This window comes from Hyaena hyaena, unplaced genomic scaffold (genome assembly GCF_003009895.1).
Source record: "Hyaena hyaena isolate Hyena2069 unplaced genomic scaffold, ASM300989v1 scaffold_321, whole genome shotgun sequence".
In the NCBI taxonomy this organism is placed as follows: domain Eukaryota; kingdom Metazoa; phylum Chordata; class Mammalia; order Carnivora; family Hyaenidae; genus Hyaena; species Hyaena hyaena.
This window is the reverse complement of record NW_024080953.1, coordinates 423,336-448,434: the sequence shown is the minus strand read 5'-3', so window position 1 is coordinate 448,434 and position 25,099 is coordinate 423,336. Positions and strand designations below refer to the sequence as shown.

General features: G+C 35.0%; 1 protein-coding gene across 1 annotated transcript in view; it reads right to left on the bottom strand.

Annotated features, from left to right (window-relative positions):
- Positions 1 to 25,099, bottom strand: part of POLQ (DNA polymerase theta) — a 118,363-nt gene that overhangs the window by 67,525 nt on the left and 25,739 nt on the right. Inside the window, exon 13 of the mRNA XM_039248868.1 lies at positions 131 to 324. Coding sequence (XP_039104799.1) covers positions 131 to 324 — 194 coding nt within the window. The remainder of the gene's footprint in view (positions 1 to 130; positions 325 to 25,099) is intronic.

Sequence of the window (25,099 nt, the reverse complement as noted above, 5' to 3'; positions counted from 1 at the left end):
AAAGTGAAAATTTTTACCATACTCAGCCAAAAATTTGATTTTCATAATAATGAAAGTGACTACAATAAACATCTATTATATACCCAAAACTATGTTAAATACTGGATTGTCTAGGCTCCTTAATACTTACCTTTTATGGATGGCCATCTGGCGATGCTGTCTCTCAGTTCTGGCTACTACTTTTCCTTTCACACAGCGAGCCAAGAATGCTTCTTCAACTCCCACTAACTCTGCCACCCGTTTCATAGAAATTGGCAACTTCTCCCACAAACAGAAAAATCGATACCAATCAATAGTAGTCCAATCCTCAAACATAGGTGTAACCTAAAAGAAAGAGGTACCATTCATTAACTAAACTATTGCATTACAAAAGGAACAAAGCTATAAATGTAAACTTTATAATGAAAACAAAGGTCTCAGCATTTGGAAAAATGTCTAAATGTGATAATACTCATTTATATTGAAACTTCATTTATTTACAACAACTCACAACCAAAAGAAAAGAGACCATTGAGCGTACAAACCAGATTGTACACCATCCAAGAACTTTAATCATAGACACTTTTACTTTCTATATTCTTACATTAAGTACAATCTTAAGTATCTTCTATGATTTCCAAGAAAGAATCAAGAGAATAGAAAGAGGGGGGGAAGGAAAGGAGAAATCAATATTCACAAATGTTACAATATATTATCTAAAATATCCAGGGTTCAACAACAACAATAAAAACTATGAGACATGCAAAGAAACAGGAAAGTGTGCCGCAAACACAAGGGGAAAAACATGCAAAAGAACTTTGAGAGGTTCCAGATGTTGGGAATACCAAAGACCTCAATGTATACAAATACAGTCAAAGTACAAAAGAAAACTATGCTAAATGAATTAAAGGAAGGTATGATGACAATGTTTCAGCAAGAAGAGAAAAAGAGTAAAGGGAAAGAAATGATTTAAAAAAAGAGCTAAATGGAAATTCTGAAAGTAAAGAGTATAATAACTAAGGGATAATTTACTACAGAGCTCAACACTGGATGCAAGCTGTCAGAAGAAACAGCAAACATGAAAATATATCCATAGAGACTATGCAAATCTGAGAGGATAAAAAAGAAAAGGAGGAAAATTTAACAGACCTCAGAGAAATGTGAGAACTATGATGTGCAACAAGAGACTAAGTGAACTCCTGCGGGGAATAAGCTTAGGATTTCCCCAGGCTTACACCAATGGGTTCACAAGGCATAGAGAAGTACAAAGCCATAGTATGCTCACATCAGAGCTTGGGTAAACAAGATTAGGACCTCAGGATAGAGCAGGAAGGGGCAAAGGCCCTCAGGATAGGGGGGGTTCAAAGGCACCCAGAATAGAGAGGGGGCCAAAGGCCTCCAATATAAAGGTATATGAGGTAAGCAAGATTAGGCGTTCAGGGCAAAAAACACCCCCCAATTTAGTACTATAGCAGAAAGCTGCTTTCACAGGAAGAAAGGACCAAGTTAGGTAAACAGGTAAACTGGGCTATGGACGGCTGCTCTGTGCTGTGAGTGAAGCTGCCCAGAGTGGAGATGATTCATAAAAGAAAGGGTGTCTTATTAACCCTGAAGTTATTTGCCCTATCTGTCTCATTCCCTAGGCTAGCTAAGATAAACAGAGGAGGTACCTCATGTCCTCTGTACACTACCTTCCACCCAACTGCCCTGCACCAGGATTTTGTTTTGTATTAACCCAAACCTCCAACCCCAAATATCTTCAAGACCCCCTTTCCCTGACGTCCCCAAGTTAATGTTCACAGTTTCATTGTGTCTTTGTGCATGTCCATCACTATGTTTGTAAGCCTTCTGATCCTAATATAAACAGGGCAAGGACCCTTATTCGGGGCTCTTGTCTCTTCCCAAAGACATTAGCCATCTCTCCTATTTTAATCCTGAGTTCACTCTCTTGCTGGCTGAGAGAAGACTTTAGACTTAGAGTCTACGACAAACTCCAAGTAAAATAAACACAGAAATATCCAACCCAGATGCATCATAGTATAAATGTAAAAAAAAACAAGAGAAAATCTTGAAAGCAGCAGCAGAAAAGCAATGTATCATATACAAGAGAAACCCAATAAGATTAAGAGCTGACTTCTTATCAAAAACAATGAAAGCTAGCATGCAATGAAATGATATATTCTAACAGCTGAAAGGAAAAAAAAAACCTGTCAAGCAAAAATATTACATAAAGGAAACTATCTTTCTAAAATAAAGGCATCATAAAGACATTTTCATATAAACAAAAACTAAAACAATTCTTTTCTAGGCAAATTTGCCTTATAAAAAATACTAAAGAATATTCTTCAGGTTGGAAAAAAGTGACCCAAAACAGTATTTTAATTCCACACACAAAATACAAAAAGTGCCAATAAAAATAATTATGTAGATACTTATAAAGACAGTATTATTACATATTTCCTCTCCTTCCTTCTCCCTACTGATTTAAAAAGCAACTGTATAAAACAACATGTATGTAACATATAAAAATGCAGTTTGACATTTACATTTGTCAATTGACAAATCTGACATTACAATTTGTCAATACATTTGACAATTACAGCCCAAAGGTTGACATGTCAGAGTTGTGAAAATAAAGAAAACCTCCCTTACCATGGAGCAAAGAAGCCCTGAAGGGGGAGCTGTTATGCCCATACCACTCATTGTAGTCTACATAACCAGCAGGAAGAAGGAAGAATTATTTCAACAAAGGAGAGCACTTTTCACATGGGAAATTTATCTCCTGTCTTTAAAAATAGGAAGGAAGAGCTCTCCCTGCTCTAGTGACAACATACTACCATTTGCAGCCAATCAGAAACCACCACAAACTCAAACTCTTGTTCTTCTCCAATAAACTTTTGCTTTAAACAAAACACTCCCTAATTTCCTCCTAAAGCAAAATAAGAGCTGACCTTCCCTTTGTCTTTTCAGGCTTGCTTATGGTTCACCATAGCTTGCTTGTCCCAAACTATAATTCCTCTACTCTTCCTGAATAAATTCATTTTTTACTTAAATAAAATATCTCTTTGCTCTGTTTACATAGTAACTAAAAACCATAAGAATAAAGAAAAACACAAATCTTAATTTTAGGTCTTTTAAGGTAACAATAAATAGAAAATTTTTCTCTCCTCTCACCTTCTTTAAAGACATAAAATTGGGGTGCCTAGGTGGCCCAGTTGGTTAAGCATCCAACTCTTAGTTTTGGTTCATTGGTTCATTGGTTCAAGCCTGCATGGGGTTCTGCACTGAAAGTGTAGAGCTTGCTTGGGATTCTCTCTCACTCCCTCTTTCTCTGCCCTTCCTCTGCTTGCTCACTCTTGCTCTCTCTCAAAATAGGTAAACATTAAAACGGTATATAATTACATAAATAATTATAACTATCATTGGGTTTGTAACACATCTAAATGTACACGTATAACAGTAATAGTACATCAAAATAGCACTATACAAGAATAATGTTTCTATATCTCACAGGAATTAAGTTATTATAAATTTTAAGCTGTACGATAACTCCTTGAGTAACCGCTGGGAATAACTCAAAAAAAACAAAAGAAAAATCAATTAAAGAAATTAAAGTGTTATACCAGAAAATATTCAATTTAAAAAATCAGTAAAAGAAGTACACAGGAAATAAAAAGACACAAGATATATAGAAAATAAAAAGACATACCATAGATGTTACCCCAACTATATTAATAATAACACTAAATGTGAATGGGTTAAATAATAAAAATTAACAAACTGAATTAAAAACCAGAATCCAACTATATGTTTTCTGTAGAAGACATAGATATGAAAATACAAAAAGGTCCAAAGTAAAAAGCAGAGAAAATATAAGGCAAACTACAACCATAATAAACTAGAGTGGCCATACTAATACCAGATAAAATAGACTGTTAAAAAACATTAATAAAAATGAAAGGATCAGGGCATCTGGGTGGCTCAGTCAAACATCTGAACTTGGCTCAGGTCATGATCTCAGTTTTGTGGGTTCAAGCTGTGCGGTGGGCTCTGTGCTGACAACTCAGAGCCTGGAGCCTGCCTCAAGATTCTGTGTTTCTCTCTCTCTCTCTCTCTGTCCCTTCCCCACTCTCACTCTCTCTCTCAAAAATAAATATTAAAAAACTTAAAAATAAAATAAAAGGGCTCATAGCAGCACTCTCAACAATAGCTAAAACATGGAAAGAGCCTAAGTGTCCATCAACGGACGAATGGATCAAGAAGATGTGGTTTATCTATACCATGGAATACTACATGGCAATGAGAAACAATGAAATCTGGCCATGTGTAGCAACATGGATGGACCTTGGGGGGTTATGCTGAGTGAAATAAGTCAGGCAGAGAAGGACAAATATCATATGGTTGCACGTACAGGAGGATTAGGAGGAACTTAACTGAGGAACAAGGGGGAGAAGAAGGGGGGAAATGGTGGGGAAAGGGAGAGAGGCAAACCATGAGAGACTCTTGAATGCTGACAAAAACTAAGGACTGATGGATGTGGGGGGGAGGGGGGATGGGCATGGAGGAGGACACTTGTGGGGATGAGCACTGGGTGTTATGTGGAAACTAATTTGACAATAAACTACTTGTAAAAATAAAATAAAATAAAAGGATCATTCTATAATGATATAAGGATCAATCTATCAAGTATATCTAAACAACTATAAATACATACAGGGTCCTGAAATAAAGGAACAAAACTTGAAAGAAATGAAAAGAGAAATTAAAAAATAATAGCTGAAGACTTAAATACCCTAACTTTCAACTCGATGGAACAACTAAGCAGAAGATCAACATAGTCTTCTAAGACTATATTCTAAATTAACTAGACCTAACAGACATTTGTAGAACTCCATCCAACAAGAGTACACATTGTTCTTGAACGCACATAGAACATTCTCTAGGATAGACCACATGCAGGTAATAAAACAAGCCTCAATATAGGGGTGCCTGGCTGGCTCAGTCAGTGAAACATGCAACTCTTGATCTCAGGGTTGTGGATTCAAGTCCCATGTAGGGTACAGAGATTGCTTGAAAATAAAATCTTAAGAAATACAAACACACACACACACACACACACACACACACACACACACGAAATTACACAAAGTATGTTTCCCAAAAATGGAATAAAATTCAAAATAAATTTTAAAAAATGTTTGAGATTCATAATGTGGGAATTAAATAAGAAACTACTAAATGATAATGGGTCAGGGGAAAAAAATCACAATAGAAATTACAAAGTACCTTAAAATTAATGAATATAAAAAATGAAAACATACCAAACTTACAGGATGCAGTGAAAGTAGTACTTTGAGAGAAATATATAGTTATGAATGTCTATATTAAAAAAAATAAAGGTCTCAATACCTTAATCATCCACCTTCAGACAACTACAAATCAAAGAACAAAGTAAAGCCAAAATAAGAAGGAAGAAAAGAATAAAGAGCAGAAGTTAATGAAATAGTCAAAAATGATTTAAAAAAATCAACTAAACAAAAATTGGTTCTGGTAAAAGGCAAACTTGAGGCATATAAAATTTTTTCAAGAGTTCATTTGAGCATACATTGATTTGACTTGGGTAGTGACAAACCAAAGGTGGTTAGAAGCCCTCCACTAACAGGGGGAGGAGCGAAGTTTTCATAGAGACAATGCTGAAGCAAAGCAAAGTAATTATTTGATTGGTTATAGCTTAACCACTTGCCTTACTTGGGAAAGCCTCATTGGCTGTTTTGATTGGTTGTTCTCAAGTTTCAATTTCTTGGATTTAAGTGCACTGCCTCTGGTTTACGTTTTGGTTTGCTTATGTGAGCTAGCAAGGCATTAGAGCCACCTCAGTCTAATGGCTGCCTTGTTTAAGTACTTTTTAACAGTGATTTGAAAAGATCAATGAAATTGAAAAACCTTACCTAGACTGATCCAGAAATGAAGAGAGAGTACTTAAATTATTAAAGTCAGTCATGAAGGAAGGGACAATACTAATGAATGTACAGAGAAAAAAGGGGAGAGGGGATTATTTAAAAAAATGTGAATTGAATACAAAGAAATAGATAAGCTAGATCAAATGAACAAATTCCTGGAAAAACACAAAACTACTAAAGTTGATTCAGTAAAAAACAGGAAATATGAATAGATCTATAAGAAGTAAAGAGATTGAATTAGTAATAAATTTACTAATAAATTTAGTAATAAATTTCTCAAATCTGTATATAAGAAACATCAATTTTCAAAAATTGTTCCTCAAAACTGTACAAAGTCGTCTTGAGAAAAGAAAACTATAGACCAATATATCTAATAAGTATAATGCAATAATCATCAGTAAACAAAATCTAGCAACAGATAAATAGCATTATACAAATAACCAATTGGAATTTACCCAGAAAATCCAAGATTAACATCTGAAAATCAATTAATGTAGTAATACATTATAACAATAAAAGGGACAAAACCACTTGATGACCTCAACTGATGCAGAAAAAGCACTTGACAAAATCTAACACTCTTTCATGATAAAAACATTCAACAAGCTAGTAATAGCAAGGAACTTTCTCAACCTGATAAAAGCCATCTGTAAAATACCTACAACTGACATGAAGATTGATGGTGAAAGACTGAATACTTCTGCCCCAAGATAAGGACACAGGCAAAGATGTATGCAGTTGCTTTGTCTATTCCATATTTTATTGGAGATTCTAGCCAGGTCAACTACAGAAAAGAAAAAAGAAAAGAGAAAAGAAAGAAAAAGGAAGAAAGGGGGAAGGAAGAGAACAGAAGGGAAGAAGAAAGAGAAAGGAAGGAGGGAAGGAAGAAGGAAGGAAAAGATAGGAAAGAAAGAAAAGACATCCAGACTGAAAGGAAGAAGCAAAACTATATTTGCAGATGGCATGGTCTTGTACATAGAAAATCCTCAGCAATTCACAAAGGTACTGTTAGAATTAATAAACAAGCTTAATAGGTTACAGGATATAAGATCTATATACAAAAAAAGTTTTTTCTGTATACTTTAATAAATAATGTAAGTGTAATTAAGAAATAAATTCAATTTATAGTAGCATCAAAAAGAATCAAATGCTTAGGAATAAGCTTAACAACAACAAAACTTGTAGTTTGAAAACTGTAAAAATTGTTGAAAGCTATTAATGAACTATCTGATGTACCAGAAGACTTAATACTGTTAAGATGAAAATCTTTCCCAAATGACCAATTGATTTTGTACAATCCCTATCAAAATACAGCTGGCTTCCTTGCAGAAATTGGAAAGATGATCCTAAAATTTATAAGGAAATGCAAGTGACTCAGAATGGTCAAAAAAATTTTTCAAAGAAAGCAAATTTAAAGGGCTCACATTTCCTGATTTCAGAACTTACAACCAAACTACAGTGATCAAAACAGTACAACATCAGGGCACCTGGGTGGCTCAGTTGGTTAAATGTCTGGCTTTTGATTTTGACTTAGGTCATGATCAAGCCCCATGTCAGGCTGTGTGCTGACAGCACAAAGCCTGCTTGGGATTCTCTTTCCCTCTCTCTCTGCCCTTCCCCAACTCATGTGCTCTCTCTGTGCTCTCTCTCTCGAAATAAATAGACACTTCTTAAAAAGTACAGTATCAGCATGAGGATAAATATAGATGAAACAGATTTGAAAGCTCAGAAAGCCCATTTATGGTCAACTGATTTTTGACAAATGATACAGAGACACCTGGATATGCACATGCAAAGGAATGAAGTTAGATTCCCAACTTACATCAGTCACAAAAAACCAAGTGGATCATATGTCTCAATGTAAGATAAAATTATAAAACTCAAGAAAACATGAGTACATCCTTGTGACACTGAGTTACACAGTTTATTTCCAGATATAATATAGCAAAAAAATTTTGATAAATTGATCAAAATTCACAGCTTCTGTGTTTCAGAAGTCATCAAGAACATGAAAAGATAACCCAAAGAATGGAAGAAAATATTTCCAAATCTTATGTCTGATAAGAGACATCTATAAATAGAACTACTTATAGATCTATTATATATCTATAAGTCTAGAATATATAAAGAACAGTTACCTCAATAATAAAAAATAGCAATAATTTAAATAATTTAAAATAGCAAATAAAAATAGCAAAGGATCTGAACACTTTTCTAAGATACTCCTATGATCAATAAACACATAAAAATATCCTCAACATCTTTAGCCATTAGAGAAATGTAGTCTAAACTATAATGAAATAGCACTGGACATTTGTAAGGATATATTCAAAGAGAGAGATAAAAACAAGCATTGGAGAAGATGTGAAGGATAGGAATTCATATACATTGCTAGTGGGAATCTAATACTGCAGATGCTTTTGAGGAGTTTGAAAAATCTCAAAATGTTAAAAATAAAGTTACCATATAATCCAGCAATTCTACTCCTAGGGATATGCCCAAGATAAACTGAAACATATGTCCATGCTAAAACTTGTACATGCATGTTCACAGCAGCATTATGAATAATAGCCAAAAAGCAAAAACATACCAAATGTCCACTAATTGATGAATAGATAGAAATGTAGTAGAGCCATACAATGGAATATTATTCTACAATATAAAGAACTTAAGAACTGATACATGCTTTATTGCAGCATTATTTACAAGAGTCAAGAAATGGAAGTACTCCAAGCGCTCATCAATAGATAATGTATAAAGAAGATATATTATATATACACAAAATGAAATATTACTTAGCCATAAAAAAGTATGAGAGCTTGCCATCTGCAACAACATGGATGGACTTAGAGTGTATTATGCTAAGTGAAATACATCAGAGAAAGATAAATATCCTATGATTTCATTTATATCTGGAATCTTAAAAAAAAAAGCAAATGAATAAACAAAAGCTGGATTATATCTATAAAAACAGAGAACAAACTGATGGTTGCCAGATGAGAAAGGGGAGAGGGACAGGCAAAATGAGTGAAGGGGAGTGGGAGACAGAGGCTTCCAGTTATGAAATAAGTCACAGTAACAAAAGGTACAGCATAAGGAATGTAATCAACGGTATTGTTGTAATAGAGTTGCATGGTGACAAATGGTAGCTACATTTGTGGTGAGCATAGCAAAACATACAGAGTTGTTGAATCACTATGTTCTATACCTGAAATTAATACAACATCATTTGTCAACTATACTCAAATTTTTTAAAAAATACAAAAATTGGGAATACATGTTATACTATGGATGAAACTTGAAAACATTATGCTAAGTGAAAGAAGCTAGTCATAAAAGACCACATATTATAATTCCATTTATATGAAATTTCTAGAATATGAAAGTCTACAAAACAGAAGGCACACTATTGCATTAGTGGTTGCTTAGGACTAAGGGAGAATGAGGAGACTAGAAGAAATTTGGGAGTGACTGCTAATGCATACAGGGTTTCTTTCTAGGGTGATGAAAATGTTCCAGAATTAGATATTGGTGATAATTGTACTACTCTGTGAATATAGTAAAAAACACTGACTTATACTTTAAATGGTATGCTATATAAATCGTATTGCACAAAGCTATTTTAAAAATATATCCTCAACTTCTGTATGAGAAAAATTTCAGAACATTCTTGGAGGCCCAAAAATAGACTTAAAGAAACAGAGAAACATCTCTTTTCATGAATAAGACCAATCAGCCTAAAAAAAAGAGAAGGATGTCAGTTCTCCTATATGATAATATATAAATTTAACAATACCAATGAAAATACCAAGTTAATTCTAAGCATTACATTAAAAAGTAAGCAAGCAAGACTGTGTATGAACACTGAAAACGGAGAGCAATGAAGGAAACTAGCCCCATTAGATAAAACATACAAGAAAAGCTTTTCATTAAAACAGAGGAACTAGTGTACAAACTGGTAAAATTGGTCTGTTGTCAGATTGACAAATGACACAGAAATATATCTAACAACAAATGTAAGTTAAAAAGATCCAAATAAAAATGCAAATTAGTATATAAAAGATGGAGAAAAAAGTAAAGATAAAAACTAAAGAAATTTTTTCATTTGTTGTGTGTAAATAAACCTTTTAATAAATGAAGATGTGACTGCAGACTGCCACTATGAAAAAAAGGTAAAATTGAAAAACTATAGACAGAAGGTCTCCCCCTGCTGCTTATCTGTGGATTTCACTTTCCATGGTTTTAGTTACCCAAAGTTAACCGTGGTCCATAATAGATGATACATCATCAGAAGGTCAATAGTGGCTTCATGCTACATCATAATGTCGATATAGCATTCACCTCACTTCATCTCATTACATAGGCAATTTATCATCTCACATCATCCCAGGAAGGGTTTGTACAGTATTTTGAGAGAAAGATCACATCCACAAAAGTTTTATAACATTATAAAATTGTTCTATTTTGTTATGTTATTGTTATTAATCTCTTACTGTGCCTAATTTATAAATTAAACTTTATCATAGGTGTGTAGGTATGGGGAAAACATAATATACATAGGGTTCGGTACCATCTGGACTTCAGGCATCCACTGGTAGTCTTAGAATAGATCCCCAAAGGGGCGCCTGGGTGGCTCAGTCGATTGAGTGTCTGACTTCGGCTCAGGTCATGATCTCACAGTTCGTGGGTTCGAGCCCCACGTCGGGCTCTGTGCTGACTGCCAGCTCAGAGCCTGGAGCCGATTTCAGATTCTGTATCTCCCTCTCTCTCTGACCCTCCCCGCTCACGCTGTGTGTGTCTCTCTCTCTCAGAAAAAAAAAAAAACATTAAAAAAAAAAGAATAGATCCCCATGGATAATGGGCAACCACTGTACTAGAATAAACTCCAAATCGAACAAGCTCAAAAGAAGGGAATCATAATCAGACAATTACATGAGGAAAAATGTTAGATAATTCCTTTATAATCTTAGAGCAAAAAAAGCATTTCTTCTTGATACAAAAGTTCATAAATTCAACTACATTTTAAAAATTTTTTAATAGTTTATTGTCAAGTTGGTTTCCATATAACACCCAGTGCTCATCCCGACAAGTGACCTCCTCCATGCCCATCACCTCCCTTCCCTTCCTCACCACCCTATCAGCCCTCAGTTCTCAGCATTCAAGAGTCTCTCATGGTTTGCCTCCCTCCCTCTCACCCACTATTTTCCCTTCTCCCCCACAGTCCTCCATTAAGTTCCTCCCAATCCTCCTATATGTGCAAACATATGGTATCTGTCCTTCTCTGCCTGACTTATTTCACTCAGCATAACCCCCCAAGGTCCATCCATGTTGCTACACATGGCCAGATTTCATCGTTTCTCATTGCCATGTAGTATTCCATGGTATAGATAAACCACATCTTCTTGATCCATTTATCCGTTGATGGACACTTAGGCTCTTTCCGTGTTTTGGCTATTGTTGAGAATGCTGCTATGAACATTGGGGTACATGTGTCCCAATGTATCAGCGCTCCTGTATCCCTCAGGTAAATTCCTAGCAGTGTTGTTGTTGGGTCATACGGAGTTCTATTGTTAATTTTTTGAGGAACTTCCACACTGTTTTCCAGAGGGGCTGCACCAGTGTACATTCCCACCAACAGTGTAGGAGGGTGCCCATTTCTCCACATCCTTGCCAGCATCTAGAGTCCTCTGATTTGCTCATTTTAGCCACTCTGATCGGCATGAGGTGGTATCTCGGTGTGGTTTTGATTTGTATTTCCCTGATGAGGAGGGATGCTGAGCACCATTTCATGTTTGTTGGCCATCTGGATGCCCTCTTTGGAGAAGTGTCTGTTCATATCTTCTGCCCATTTCTTCACTGGGTTGTTTGTTTTTCGGGCGTGGAGTTTGGTGAATTCCTTATAGATTTTGGATACTAGCCCTTTATCTGATATGTCATTTGCAACTATCTTTTCCCATTCCGTCGGTTGCCTATTAGTTTTAAGGATTGTTTCATTTGCCGTGCAGAAGTCTTTAATCTTGATGAGGTCCCAATCGTTTATTTTTGCTCTTGATTCCCTTGCTTTTGGGGATGTGTCAAGTAAGAAATTGCTGCGGTGGAGGTCAAGGAGGTTGTTTCCTGCTTTCTCCTCTAGGGTTTTGATTGTTTCCTTTCTCATGTTCAAATCCTTTATCCATTTTGAGTTTATTTTTGTGTATGGTGTGAGAAAATGATCTAGTTGCATTCTTCTCCATGTTGCTGTCCAGTTCTCCCAGCACCATCTGGTAAAGAGTCTGTCTTTTTTCCATTGGATACTCTTTCCTGCTTTGTCAAAGATTAGTTGGCTGTATATTTTTGGGTCCAATTCTGAGTTCTCTGTTCTATTCCACTGGTCTATGTGTCTGTTTTTGTGCCAATAGCATACTGTCTTGATGATGACAGCTTTGTAGTAGAGGCTAAAGTCTGGGATGGTGATACCTCCCGTTTTGGTTTTATTTTTCAGTATTACTTTGGCTATTCAGAGTCTTTTGTGGTTCCATACAAATTTTTGGATAGTTTGTTCTAGTTTTGAGAAGTATGCTGGTGCAATTTTGATTGGAATTGCATTGAATGTGTAGATTGCTTTGGGTAGTAATGACATTTTAACTATATTTATTCTTCCAATCCATGAGCATGGAATGTGTTTCCATTTCTTTGAGTCTTCTTCAATTTCCTTCATAAGTTTTCTATAGTTTTCATCATACAGATTTCTTATACCCTTGGTTAAGTTTATTCCTAGGTATTTTATGGCTTTTTGTGCAATTGTGAATGGGATCAGTTTCTTGATTTCTCTTTCTGTTGCTTCATCATTGGTGTATAAAAATGCAACCGATTTCTGTACATTGATTTTGTACCCTGCAACTTTGCTGAATTCTTGGATCAGTTCTAGTAGGCTTCTGGTGGAGTCTGTCGGGTTTTCGATGTAGAGTATCATGTCATCTGCAAAAAGTGAAAGTTTGACTTCCTCTTTGCCAATTCTGATGCCTTTGATTTCCTTTTGTTGTCTGATGGCTGATGTTAGGACTTCCAGCACTATGTTAAACAACAGTGGTGAGAGTGGACATCCCTGTCGTGTTCCTGATCTCAGGGGGAAAGCTCTTAGTTTTTCCCCATTGAGGATGATGTTAGCTGAGGGCTTCTCATAGATGGCTTTTATGATGTTTAAGTAAGTTCCTTCTATCCCGACTTTCTCAAGGGTCTTTATTAAGAAAGGATGCTGTAGTTTGTCAAATGCTTTTTCTGCATGTATCGACAGGATCCTATGGTTTTTATCTTTCTTTTGTTAATGTAATGTATCACATTGATTGATTTGCGAATATTGAACCAGCCCTGTAACCCAGGAATGAATCCCACTTGATCATGGTGGATAATTCTTTTTATATGCTGTTGAATTCGATTTGCTAGTATCTTGTTGAGGATTTTTGCATCTGTATTCATCAAGGATATTGGCCTGTTGTTTTCTTTTTTTGCTGGGTCTCTGTCTCGCTTGGGAATCAAAGTGATGCTGGCTTCATAAAATGAGTCGAGAACAACTACATTTTTTTAAAATGTGAGGCAAAACATACAATAAACACAGTCAAAGCCAACTAAAAAACTAGGAGAAAAATACTTTCAACTTATACCATAAAGCACTACTCTCCCTAATATATAAAACAACTTTTAAAACTTAAGAAAAACAAAACACAATAGAAAAATAAAACATATGGACAATTCATGGAGAGAAAAAAGCATACTGTCCTTAAACAAATTGAAAAAATGTTCAAATTTATTTATAATTTAAAAATATAAATTAAAACTATGTTAAAAAGTATACAAGCTTGACAATATACTCTATTCATCAGGTTGTGGGAAAATAACCACCTTAATATAGCACTGGTAAAATTGGAAAGTGATACAAATCTCATGGAGGGCAAGTTTACAAAACCAAAATTATATATGCCTTTATACTTTATCAAGCAATTGTCTTTCCTACATATATACCTCCACCAAAACTAAATAATATATTCACCAAAGTTATTCACTGTTGTATCATTTGCCATAACAAAATATTGGAAACAACCCAACTGTCCATCAATAGAGAACTGATTGAATAAATAATGGTATACACACACAATGGAGTTATACAGATATTTACTAAAAAAAGAATCAAAAATATCCATGAACTGAGAATGATTTCCAAGATATATTAAGAAAAAAAGATGGTGCGAAAAAATGTACACAGTCTACTATCTTCTGTATGAGAAAGAAGTTAAAGTAAGAGTGTGTGTGTGTGTGTGTGTGCACGCTTGCTAATATTTATGAAACAAAAGAGATACAGGACTTTCTTATTTTATGCACTTTATTGCATTTCACAGATACTGTCTTTTTTTTTAATAAATTAAAGGTTTTAATTATATAAATTAATTTATTTAAAACAGCCCTACTTTGAGAAGTCTATTGGCACCATTTTTCCAACAGCATTTGCTCACTTTGTGTCTCTGGGTCATATTTTGCAATTCTCACAGTTTATTCCAAACTTTTTCATTAATATATTTGCTGTGATGATCTATCATCTGTGATCTTTGATGTTACTATTGTAATTATTTTAAGGAATCATGAACCACACCCATATAAAACAGTGAACTTGATAAATATTGTGTGTCTTCTGACTGCTCCACTGATCAGTTATTACCCTATTTCTCTCCCTCTCCTTGGGCTTCCCTATTCCCTGAGATACAACAATATTGAAATTAGGCCAGTTAGTAACCTTACAAGGCCTCCACATGTTGAAATGAAAAGGAAGAATCCTGCATCTCTCAAATGAAAAGCTAGAAATGATTAAGCTTAGCGAAGAAAGCATATCGAAAATGGAAACAAGCTGCAAGCTATGGCTTTTCCACCAAACAGCTCAGTTGTAAAAGGAAAGGAAAAGTTCTTGAACTTTTAAATTAAAACTTCTACTCCAGTAAACACACAAACAATAAGAAAGTGAAGCGGTCTTTTTGCTGATATGTAGAAAGTGTGAGTGATCTGGATAGAAGATCAAAATAGCCACAACACTCCTAGAAGCTGAAGCCTAAACCAGAGCAAGGCTCTAACTCTTCAATCCTAAGAAGGCTGAGAAAGAAGAGAAGGCTGCACAAGAAAGTTAGAAGCTGGCAGAGGCTAGTTCATGAGGTTTAAGGAAAGAAGCCATCTCCAAAATGTAAAAGTGTAAGGTTAAGCAGCAGGTGCTGATATAGAAGCTGCAGCAAGTTATCCAAAAGATCTAGCTAAAAATCATTAATAACCATAGCTACACTAAACAACAGATTTTCAATGTAGACAAAATAGCCTTCTATTGGAAGAAGATGCCATCTAGGATTTTTCACAGCTAAAGAGAAGTTAATACCTGTCTTCAAAGTTTCAAAGGACAGGATGATTCTTGTTAGGAAATTATGCAACTGGTGACTTGAAGTTGAAGCTGATGCTCATTTACCATCCCCAAAATCCCAAGGGCCTTAGGAATTGTGCTAAATCTACTCTGCCTGTGCTCTATAAATGGGACAGCAAAGCCTGGATGACATGTTCACAACATGGTTTACTGAGTATTTTAAACCTACTATTGAGACCTACTCAGAAAAAAGATTCCTTTCCAATGACTGTAGACAATGCACCTGGTCACTCATGAGCTCTGATGTACAAGATAAATGCTGTTTTCCTGCCTCCTAATATCCATTCTGCAGTCCATGGATCAAGGAGTATAAGTAATACTTGAATAATGTGAGGGTTGGTGCACCAACCCCCATGCAGTTCAAAATCTATAAAACTTTTGACTCCCCAAAGTCTTAACTGTTCATAGCCTACTGTTGACAGAAAGCCTTACCAATAACAGAAACAGTCAATTAACACATATTTTATGCTATCAGTATAATACACTGTATTCTTACTATATAGCTAGAAAAGAAAGAAAATCGTAAGGAAGAGATAATACACAGTACTGTGCTATATTTATTTTTTTTTAATCCATCTATAAGTGGACCTGCAAAGTTCAAATCCATGTTGTTCAAGGGCCAATTCTAATTTTGACTTTCAAGTCTTATTATTTAAGAAGTATATTTCATAAGTCTATAGCTGTCAAAGACAGTAATTCCTTTAATGGGTCTGGGCAAAGTGCACTGAAAACTTTCTGGAAAGGATTCCACCATTCTAGATGCCTTAAGAACATTTATGACTCATGGGAAGAGGTCAAAATATTAACATTAACAGGAGTTTAAAAGAAGTGACTTTCAATCCTCCTGGATGACTTTATGGGTCCAAGACTCCGGTAGAGGAAGTAACTGCAGATGTGGTGGAAATAGCAACACAACTAGAATCAGAAGTGGAGCCTGAATATGTGACTGAATTCCTGCAATCTATGTTAAACCTTGAATAGATAAGCAGCTGCCTCTTATGGATGAGCAAATAAAACAGTTTCTTGAGACGGAATCTACTCCTGGTGCAGATGCTGTGAAGACTGTCAAAATAACAACAATCGATTTAGAATATGACATAAACTTAGTTGATTTTAAAGAAAGCAGCAGCAAGGTTTGAAGGATTGACTCCAATTTTAAAAGAAGTTCTACTGTCAGTAAAATGCTATCAAACACCACTGCATGCTACAGAGAAATTTCTTGTGAGAGAGTCAATCGACGTAGCAAATTTCATTTTTGTCTTATTCTTAAAAATTTGCCACAGCCACATCCAGCTTTAGTAGTCACCACCTGAATCACTCAGCAAACATCAATATCCAGGCAAGAACTTCCATCAGCAAAATGATTATGACTTGCTGAAGGCTTAGATGATGCTTAACATATTTTAGCAATAACGTATTTTTAAATTAAGGTACGTACATTTTTTAGACAACGCTATTGCACACTTAATTGACTATAGTGACTATAGTATAGTATAAACATAACTTTTATATAGACTGGGAAACCAAAAAAGTCATTTGGCTCACTTACTGCAATATTTGCTTTGTTACAGTAGTGTGGAGCCAAACCTACAATATCTCTAAGCTGTGCCTATACATTAAAAACTAATGAAAATAAGTATCTATAAAGGTGGGTGGAAGTACATCGTCTGAAGTACTTCTGACTTTTGAATCACGTAAATGTTTTAAATATTCAAAAAATAAAATAGCTTATGAAAAATAAATGTTTTATTTAACTTAAAACATAAATGTATATTAACTTGCCACATTTTGAGCTAAGGTCAAGGCCTTTTGTTTTGAGTCTAAGTCTGTTGATTAGAATTTATCACTGCTTTCTTATGTAGACCACATCCAAATACACTAAGAAATTCAGTTTCTGTATTGGCCAAGTATAGTTAGATAATAAAGAGAAGTACAAAATAATACATGAGCAGTATCCTTCTAGTTCTTTCCCATACTGACTTTTATACATTTTTACAGTTGTCTTACATATTTCATTAGCAATTATTTTAATGACTTGCATTCAATCTAATTTTCATGGAAGTAAACTGGCAGTCTGACCCTAGAGCCAATAATATTATCCACTGTATGATAAATGAGACATTTTAAAGGCCATGGCAGGTAACTAACTTTGAGATTCTTCCTAGCCACATTCTCGGGCACAGAACTTTGAGCATATTATCACTCATGTATTACAACTGTTCACTAAAAGAAAAATATATGGCCTTGTTCTGGCATTAAAAAAATAATACTGATTTTTATTTAAATACATTTTTTATAAAACTCAATATTGTTTTTTTATTTAAATACATTTCCTGATACGGCTTCCTAATTCTTTTTTAATTTTGTTTTTAAGATTTATTTTATTTTTTTAAAGTAATCTCTAGGCCCAACACAGGGCTTGAACTCACGACCCCGAGATCAAGAGTTGCATGCTCTATCAAATGAGCCAGCCAGGCACCTCAAGCCTTCCTAATACTCTGAGAATTTCAGTTTTATGCTTCCACCATTCATTTGCTTATCGAAATGCATGTATCTGCTCCTTTCCCCCAAGCTTTATCAAGGTATAACGGACAAATGCAATTGGACATATTTAAGATGTATAATATGATGATTTGATATATATTCTTGTGAAATGAATACCACAATCAAGTTACTTAACATATCCATCACCTCACATAGTTACCACTTTGTGTTTGTGGTAAGAAAAGATTTACTCTCTAAACAAACTCCAAGTTTACAATAACAGTAGTTATAATTACCATTTTGTACATTCCATTCCTACAACTTATACATATCATAAGTGAAAGTTTGTACCCTTGACCAACATCTACCTATGTTCCCCATGCCCTGGCACCAGGCAACTTCCATTCAACACTATTTCTGAATTCAACTTTTTCAAATTTCACATGAGTGAAGGTATACTATATATGTCTTCCTTTCTCTGGCTTCTTGCTCTGAACATGATACTCTCCAGGTTAATCCATGTTGTCACAAACAGCAAGATTTCCTTCTTTTTGATAGCTGACTGATGTTCCATTGTATATAGCTATAACATTCTATTCTAAGCTGATAACAACTTAACTTTGATTACATACAAAAACTCCAAAATTTTACTTCTCTCTCCCCTAATATTTTAGGTCATTGATGTTACAATTTACATCTTTTTTGTGTGTGTATCCATTAACACATTATTTTATGTTTTTTTAAATAAGTGGACACATGTTACATTAGTTTCAGGTGTACAACTTAGTAATTTGACAAGTGTATATATAGTATGCTACGTTCACAAGTATATCTAACATCTGTCTTAGTATATCACTAATACAATATCATTAACTGTATTCCTTATGCTCTATATTTTATTCCCATGACTTAATCATCCCACAACTAGAGACCTGTATCTTCTTCTCCTCTTCACCCATTTTGCTCATCTCCCCACCGCCCCCGCCCTCAGTTTGCTTTCTTTAGTTATGAATCTATTTCTGCTTTTTGTTTGCTTATTCATTTTTTATTCCATTTATGAGTGGAATCATATGGTATTTGTCTTTCTCAGTCTAACTTATATTAGTTAGCATAATACCCTCCAGGTCCATCCATGTTGTCTCAAGTTGCATGATCTCAGCCTTTTTTCTGGCTGTGTCATACTCCATTGTACATACATATACTACATTTTCCTTATCCATTTGTCTGTTGATGGACACTTAGGTGACCATGTCTTGGTTATTGAAAATAATGCTGAAATAAACATAGAAGTGCATATATCCTTTCACATTAGTGTTTTAATTTTCCTTCAGTACATACCCAATAATGGAGTTATTGGATTATTTTTAATTTTTTGAGGACTATCCATGCTGTTTTCCACAGTGGGGGTACCAATTTACATTCCCACCAACAGTGCACAAGGGTTTCTTTCTCTTCACATCCTCACCAATATTTGTTTCTTGTCTTTTTGATTTTAGCCATTCTAACAAGCTCAATGAAGTGATATCTCATTGAGGTTTTGATTTGCATTTCCCTGATGTTGAGTATCTTTCCATGTGTCTGTTGGCCATTTTATGTCTTCTTGGGGAAATGTCTATTCAGGTCTTCTGCCTATTTTTTTAGATTGTGTTTTTGGTGTTGAGTTGTATGAGTTCTTTATATAATTTTGATATTAACCCCTAATCAGGTATATCATTTGCAAATTCCTTGTCCCATTCACTAGATTGTCTTTTTGTTTTGCTGACAGTTTCCTTTGCTGTGTAAAAGCTTTTTGATGTATTGTCAATAGTTCATTTTTGCTTTTCTTTCCCTTGCCTTAGGAGATGTCTCTAGAAAAACGTTGCAAAGGCTGATGTCACAGAAACTACTGCCTGGGTTCTCTTCTAGGACTTTTATGATTTTGAGATACCACTTTTAGGTCTTCAATCCATTTTGAGATTATTTTTGTCTATGGTGTTAGAAACTAATCTAGTTTCATTCTTTTACATGTAGCTGGCCAGTTTTTTCATCATTGTTCATTGAAAACACTGTCTTTTCCCCAATTGTGCATTCTTGCAGCCTTTGTCATAGATTAACTAACCATATCTATGTAAGCTTACTTCTGGAGTCTCTATCCTGTACCATTGATTTATGTGCCCCTTTTTGTGCCAGTACCATACTATTCTAGTTACTACAGCTTTGTAATATATCTTAAAATCTGGAATTGTGATACTTCAAGCTTTGTTGTTCTTTCTCAAGATTGGCTATTATGAGTTTTTGGTGCTTCTTCCACAACTATATGGACCACTTTCTTACACCATACACAAAAATAAATTCAAAATGAATGAAAGACTTAAATGTGAGGTCCTGGAGGAGACAACACAAGCAATATCTTTTTTGATATTGGCTGTAGCAATTTCTTACTAGATATATCTCCTGAGGCAAGGGAAACAAAAGCTTCCCTTTTGGGAATTTATCAAAATAAAAAAGCTTCTAAACAGGGAAGGAAACAATCAGCAAAAGACAACCTATAGAATGGGAGAAGATACTTTCGCAAATGATATATATGATAAAGGGTTAGTATCCAAAATATATAAACACACACACCCATGAAACAAAAACACATACACACATAAAACACAACACCCAAAAAACAAATAATCCGGGTTAAAAAATGGGCAGAAGATGAGAACAGACATTTTTCATCCAGATGGTTAACAGACACATGAAAAAATGCTCAACATCACTATCACCAGGGAAATACAAATTAAAACCACAATGAGATACCATCTCACACCAGTGAGAAGGGCTAAAATTAACAATACAAGAAACAAAAGGTGTTGGCCAACATGCAGAGAAAGGGGAACCATTGATGGGAATGTAAACTGGTGTAGCTACTCTGGAAAATAGCATGGAGTTTCCTCAAAAAGTTAAAAATAGAACTACACTACAATCTGACAATTGCACTTTGTATCCCAAAGGATACAAAAATAATAACTCAAAGAGATACATGCTTCCTGATGTTTATAGCAGCATTATCAACAATAACCAAATTATGGAAAGAGCCCAAATGTCCAACAACTGAATGGATAAAGAAGATATGGTATACATAACAATGGAATATTACTCAGCCATCAAAAAGAATGAAATCTTGCCATTTGCAACAACATGGATGGAGCTACAGAGTATTATGCTAAATGAAATAAGTCAAAGACAAATACCATATTATTTCACTCATATGAGTAATGTAAGAAACAAAAAAGGGTTTGTCAACTTGTTTATCTTTTCAAAGAACCAGCTCTTGTTTTCATTGATTTTTTTTCCCTTGTAAGCGTGTGTGTGTGTGTGTTTCTATATCACTTATTTCTTCTATGATCCTTATTGTTTTCTTTCTTCTACTCATTTTGGTTTTTATTTATTCTTCTTTTTGCACGTTCTTTAGGCATAAGGCTAGAGTGTTTATTTGTGATTTGACATTTTTCTTCCCTCTTGAGGTAGGCCCATATTGCTATACACTTTCCTCTTAGAAACTGCTTTCACTGTATCTCAGAGATTACGGACCATTGTGTTTTCATTTTCATCTGTCTCCATGTATTTTTTGGTTTCTTCTATGATTGCGTCATTGACTCATCTGTTGTTTAGTATTATGTTGTTTAGTCTCCAAGTGTTTGTGTTTTTTTCCAGTTTTTTTTCTTTTATTTCTAGTTTCTTACTGTTGTCAGAAAAGATGCATGGTATGATTTCAATCTTCTTAAATTTATTGGGGTTTGTTTTATGCTCTAATATGTGATCTGTTCTGGAGAGCATCCCACGTGCACTTTACAAGAATGTGTATTCTGTTATTTGGGTATGGAATGTTCTGTATATATCTGTTATGTCCATCTGGTCCAAAGTCTCATTCAAAGACAGTTTCCTAATAAATCTCCTGTCTAGATGATCTATCTATTGATATAAGTGGAGTATTAAAGTCCCTATTATTACTGTTACCATCAGTTTCTCTCTTTGTGTCCATCAATATTTGCTTTGTGTATTTAGGTGTTCCAGTTTTAGATGCACAAATATTTACAATTGTTATATCCTCTTGTTAGACTGATCTTTTTATCATTATGTAATGTCTTTCTTTGTCTCTTGTTACAGTCTTTGTTTTAAAGTCTGTCCTTGTCTGATATAAATATTGGTACTGGCTTTTTTTTGTTTATTTTTTTGGCTTACATTTATATGGTGAATGTTTTCCCATCCCTTCACTTTCAGTCTATCTTATTCTTTAGGGCTAAATTAAATCTCTTAGGTGGCCCATAGATGGGTCTAATTTTTTTATCCATTCTACAGCTCTTATGTAGTTTGGAGCATTCAGGCCATTTACATTTTTTTTTAGGCCATTTACATTTAAAGTAATTATTGGTAGATATGTACTTAATGCCACTTTAAAAACTGGCTTTCCAGTTGTTTTATAGTTCCTTTTGTTTTTTTCTTCTTCTCTTTCTTTGTGATTCATGAAAATCTATAATGTTTTGCTTGGCTTACTTTCTCCTTGTTTTTTTTTTCTTAGGCTTGGGGCTTGTAGTTACCATAAGGTTCATATATAACATACTAAGTAAACAGCAGCTCATATTAATCTGATGATCATTTAAATTCAAACACATTCTTAAAAGAGAAAAAAAAAAGCAAAGAAAAATGTATTTTTTTCTTTTTACCCTTCTCTTCCCTTTCTACTCTCTTCTCTATACTTTATGTACATGTTGTCATATTTTACATCTTATTAATATTTTTTCATGACTAAATATGGCCATTTCTTTTCCACTTAGAAAAGTCCCATTATTACTTCTTGTAAGGCTAATTTAGTGGTGATAAACTCATTACCTCTTCCTTTTCTGAGAAACTCTTTTCTCTCTTTCAAATCTGAATAACCTTGCCAGATTGAGGATTCTCAGTTGTAGGCTTTTCCTTTCAGCACTTTGAGTATATCATGCCACGCCCTTCTGGCTTGGTAAAGTTTCTGCTGAAAAAAATCAGCTTATAGTCTTCTCGGTTTTCCCCTGCAGGTAAGTTTGTTTATTTCTTGCTGCTCCTAGGATTCTCTCCTTATCTTTAACCTTCGACATTTTAATTATTATGTGTTGTGTGGACCTCTTTGAGTTTATCTTATTTGGAATTCTCTGCTTCCAGGACTTGATTGTCTATTTCCCTCCCTAGGTTAGGGGAAGTTTTCACAGTTATTCTTCACACAAGTATTCTAAATCTTTCTCTCCTTCTTCTTTGGGACTCCTATAAGGTCCAGAATGTTTGTTCATTTCTTGTTGTCCAAAAGATCTTAGTCTATCCACATTTCAAAAAAAAAAAATCTTTTCTCTTTTTGCTATTCAGATTGTGATTTCCATCACCTCTCTTCCCAATCACTGATATGTGCTTCTGCATCCTCTCTAATCTACTGTGATTCCCTCTAGTGCATTTTTTATTTCAGTTATTGTATTCTTCAGCTGTGATTGGTTCTTTTTAATATGTTCTATCACTTTATTGAAAGTCTCTTTAAATTCTTCCATTCTTTTCTCCAGCCCAGTGAGTATGTTTATGATTATTACTTTAAATTCTTTATCAGGCATATTGCTTATCTCTGTTTCATTTAATTCTTTTACTAAGGTTTTTTTCCTTTTCTTTCCTTTGGAGCATATTTCTTTGTCTTCCCATTTTGCTTGGCTTTGTTTCTATGGATTAGGCAAAACAGCTAGCTAATTCTAAAGTTGAATGGCAACCCCTATACAGACTCTGTGTACTTGATGACTTTGTTCGCTGGCTGGAGCCGTGGTTATATGTGCTAGTTACTCTTTTAAACCATGAGTTTTTACATAGGGAATAAAGAAAAAAATAATTAAATAAAAAAGAAAAACAAGAACAAAACCAAAAAGAAAAAATAAAAACAAAATAAGACAAATTTTTACAAGTAAAAAGTAGTAAAAAATTTAAAAATAAAAAAACACCAAAACCACAGTTTTGGTGTTTTTTTTTTGTTTGTTTTGTTTTGTTTTGTTTTTCTGTGCCCCAGAACCACAGGACAGCTGGTGTGGGTTTGTGGACCCTGGACATGCTGAGGTTGCAAGCTCACTATGAGCCAAACCCTGCTCCAGTCTGGGCTTTTAAGGTTGAAGGGAAGAGGGTGTTCTCATGGTTCTTTAGCCTTTCTAAACTACAGTTTTTCTTTTGTGCCCCAGTGCAACTGGAGCTAGTGTGGACTTCAGGACGCTGGGATAACTGAGGTCACAAACTCCCTATGATGATCTGACCAACCAGTTATGGCATCAGGACTCTCCAGTTATGGCACCTGAACCTACCCCTTATGATGGCCAGACCCTGCTCTGGTCTGGATCAGACCAGGTGGAAGACAAAGGAGACTTTCTGCAGTTTGCCAGACCCTCTAAACCATGGCTTTTATTCTTTATACCAGAGCATCTAGGGCTGGTGTGGACCTCTGGACCCTAGACTCACTGAAGTTGCAAGCCCACCAAGATGACCAGACATGCCTACCACATGTCCGGACACTGCTCCAGTCCAGGATTCCAAGGAGAATGTAAACCATGTTGTTCACTAGTCTCTCTGATCTGAAGAGCTTTCCCATAGCTCTTCCACCACCTAGCAGAGTTCAGGTGTTGCCTCTTTTATAGGCTACTTGTTCTTTTAAAGCATGGGTGGGTTTTTTTCTGTGAACATGGTCTGTTCCAGGTCCCTCAGTACTATCCCTCCCACCCCCTGCCACTGTCATTTGCAGCATTGGAGGGAGGGCTTCCCTTTGTTACCCTATCTCTGTCTTGTTCTCTTGCTATTCTGTCTTTGGTGGTTCAGTAGCTGTTCAGTCAGCTTCATTTTCTCTTCAGGAGGTATAATTTGGTGTGTTCCATGGAGAAAGTGAGTTCAGAGTCCTCCTTATAGTTACTTTTATTATGTCCATCTTTAGCTTTTGCATAGAGTTAAAAGTGATTTACATACTACCATTACATTTAGAAATATGAATTTATCTTTACCAGTGAGTTGTATACATTCATATGTTTTTACATTGTCAACTAACGTCCTTTCACTTCAGCTTGAAGAACTTCCTTTAGCATTTCTTATACTGCACATCTAGTGATGGCAAACATCCTCAGCTTTTGTTTGTTTGGCAGAGTTTTTCACTCTTTATTTCTGATGGACAGCACTGACACATATAGTATTCTTGGTTGGCAGTTTTTTCTTTCAATATTTTGAATATATCATACCATTC